The sequence below is a fragment of the Octopus bimaculoides genome, chromosome 2 (assembly GCF_001194135.2).
Source record: "Octopus bimaculoides isolate UCB-OBI-ISO-001 chromosome 2, ASM119413v2, whole genome shotgun sequence".
NCBI lineage: Eukaryota > Metazoa > Mollusca > Cephalopoda > Octopoda > Octopodidae > Octopus > Octopus bimaculoides.
The window spans coordinates 69,670,588-69,673,754 of record NC_068982.1 but is presented as its reverse complement, the minus strand read 5'-3'; the positions used below and the strand labels follow the sequence as shown (position 1 = coordinate 69,673,754).

General features: G+C 36.2%; 1 protein-coding gene across 1 annotated transcript in view; it reads right to left on the bottom strand.

Moving 5' to 3' along the window:
• Positions 1–2,036, bottom strand: part of LOC106869235 (uncharacterized) — a 36,046-nt gene extending 34,010 nt beyond the window's left edge. The window contains exon 1 of the mRNA XM_014914885.2: positions 1,833–2,036. Coding sequence (XP_014770371.1) covers positions 1,833–2,036 — 204 coding nt within the window. The remainder of the gene's footprint in view (positions 1–1,832) is intronic.
• Between the last annotated feature and the right edge of the window lie 1,131 nt (positions 2,037–3,167).

Below are 3,167 nucleotides of genomic sequence, written 5' to 3'. Positions count from 1 at the left end.
AGCGAATGATCGTCATTCACTTGAAAATAATTTTTAAAGAAACATTAAAATATTGTATGTTTAAAGAAGGCTAAAATATAAATACTTACTGTACAAACAATTTACATTTTTGAAATCACATTCAGTTAAAAATATTTCTAAATGATTAAGTTATTGTGTACGTCAAAAAGTCGACGTTTTTTCTTTAGAGAGGGCAAAGATTATGTGTGTGTATATGTCACAGATAGCGGACGTGTGTTTGTGTTGATTGACACGCCATGACATTCATTATATGTGTGTGTATATTCTGAATGTGTGCATGTGTGTTGACATCACAGAAGCTATGTTTTTTTCGTTTTTTTTTTTGTCAAGAAATAACAAACAAAAGTTGTGTTTAATCGTTTTCATTAATAAATAGAGGTGCAAATATCACAAAAATGTGTACTGCACTGCCGAAGTTAAGTATGAAAATATATATACAAAAAACAATTAAGATAAAATATACTATTTTTAAGATATTTCGGGTAGGCACAAACATCTTTAGTTTTAGTATTATTAAAATGTAATGGCGCCATTTCTGGCGTTTGTATAACTTTCAGCGTCAAAATTTGGGACAATTCTTTGCAAAATTTTTCAGATGTATATGGCAACATATTTTTACCACCTTTGTTCCAAAGGGTAAAGACTTCACTTCTTGAGTTTTTCCCAGTAGCTACTTTGCTGCGTTGAAGCTATCCGCTTCTTGTGATTTCACTGGACTACTTTGAGTTCCGCAGTTAATTTCACACTATGTGGTGACCAATAATCAAGACGGCTTAGAACAAATGTCCTTCAGAGGACCATCAGGGTGTCCTGCTTTTCTGTTTAGAAAGTTGAGGATCCATGCGGTCATCTGCCTGCATTTCATTGCCAACTTCGTAATGTGCACGTGGTAGGATGCATTACTACTCATGTCAGGTTGTGATTCTGGAACTGCGATCCCTCCGAGTCCAGGGTATTTTGTCTGCATTGCATTTGACTTTATCTACAGTAGCGTAGGGCTAAGAACTTTCTAGCATTAAACTGCATGTTGTTGTCGTCAACCAACTTGTATATTGCATCTAACTCTTCCGACAGGTGCATGCCATCTTCAGGGTTTTGTATTACCTGTGAGACTTTTGAGTCATCTGCATATCTTGTGAGGGTGGCTCTAGGTGTGGATAAGGACATATCTGATAGGATCACTATAAACATTAGAGGCCCCAAGACAGTGCCCTGTAGGACACCACTCATTATTTGCATCTTCTTGGAAGTGGCCTTGTTGGCTGCTACTACCTCATTTCTATTTTTCGGAAAGTCGTGTAGCCAAAAAAGTGACCAGTGGTCGCTGCGGAGAATCTTACTCTGTACTTCTCACAAATTCCGGCTGAGCGCTCAGCACCATTGCGATAAACGACCCTTCACACACACATACATACACACACACACACAAACACACACACACGCACAGGCACATATACACACACAAATACACGCGCGTATGTGCCTGTGTGTATATGATGATGATGACGATGATGATGATGATGATGATGATGATGATGACCAGCAAATCTTGCCTCATCAATTTCAATGAGGCTGTTGTTTGTTCCAACCATCTTACCCCATTGAGATGAGAAACGATGGTTCCACACAACTCTCTGCACATCTCATACCAGTCATTTACCGTACTGGAAGACTTTCCGGTTAGAGTCATTGCTTTATTCATGTGTTTCTCCATTACGAAAAAGAATACCAGCTCTAAAATCTCGCACAAAGTCAAATTGCAGTGCAACTTGTTGTTGATGTCCATATAATGAAAAAAAAAAAACGGTTACCTTTCTGAAGAGAACACGAAGTTTGACACCCTTTTCAAGGACAGCGGAATATAGGCCTGTAATTTCCACTTCTGTCACGTATTTGTTTTTCTTGCCTGATGCTATCACATCGATGACAAGGGTCTGCTTCTTCTGATGTATCCAGAAGATTGTTTTCTTGTAAACATGCAACTGCTGTTTCCTCTGTAAATCCTTTAACAGCATTGTAATGGTTAAAATTAACTCAGGTTAAGAGGGTAAGAAAAGGTAGACCGCTCGCTAAAAGTAATTTCACAGCGTAGACAGGATACTGCGGTAGACCACACGCTAAAGTAGCATCCAAAAATAAGCTAAAAGAAATCTCAAAATGCCCAGTAGCATACATCTTAGCAACCTAGACAAACACGAGATGAATGTTATCTTAGGACAAATACCACCTGTCAATAGTGTGTTATACATTAAGTATGATTCGTAGATTGCTATTCTAATTTAAAACTGTCCCAATTGCATAGATCGGATATATATACACACATACTAACATTTACATATAATAACACGCATAAAAACTGAGATTACAATTCCACAATATAAAAAAAAATATCAGGAAGAAATTACATGTCCCCGAATTTTCAAAGAATGTCCCACATAATTTTCTAAAATAAAGCCACACACAAAAAGCGCACTAACACATTTATGCAAAGAAGATAGAGGAATGAACTGATTCAGAATTCCTTTCGCACTCTTTATAATGCACACCAACATATTCTAATAAATACAAATAACATATTATTATTATTATTATTATTATTATTATCATCATTATTATTAAGGCGGCGAGCTGCGGGCGAAATGCTTTATGGTATTTCGTCTGCCGCTACGTTTTGAGTTCAAATTCTGCTGAAGTCGACTTTGCCTTTCATCCTTTCGGGGTCAATAAAATAAGTACCAGTTCAACACTGGAGTCGATAAAATCGATTCATTCCCTCCCTCAAATTGCTGCCTTTGAGAAAAAATTTGAAACCATTATTATTATTATTGTTGTTGTTGTTGTTATTATTAATAAAGAAATAATAACAAGAGTGCGACTGTTATTGAATTATGATTTTTTTTTTTTTTCATATACACACAACAGTACAGTTCTATATTTAAGAGATGAGGAATTATGTACATTATTCACAATTGACGGATATTTGTTTTCGACTTGTTTGTTGTTAACACAACGTTTCAGCTGATATACCCTTTAGTTTTCATGAGGTGTCTTGGGGAAATTGCGAGCCTGGGTTCTTATTCCTAAGGTATTTTTCGATGTTGTTGTTGACACTATGATTATTATTATTATTATTCACGTCGAATAAT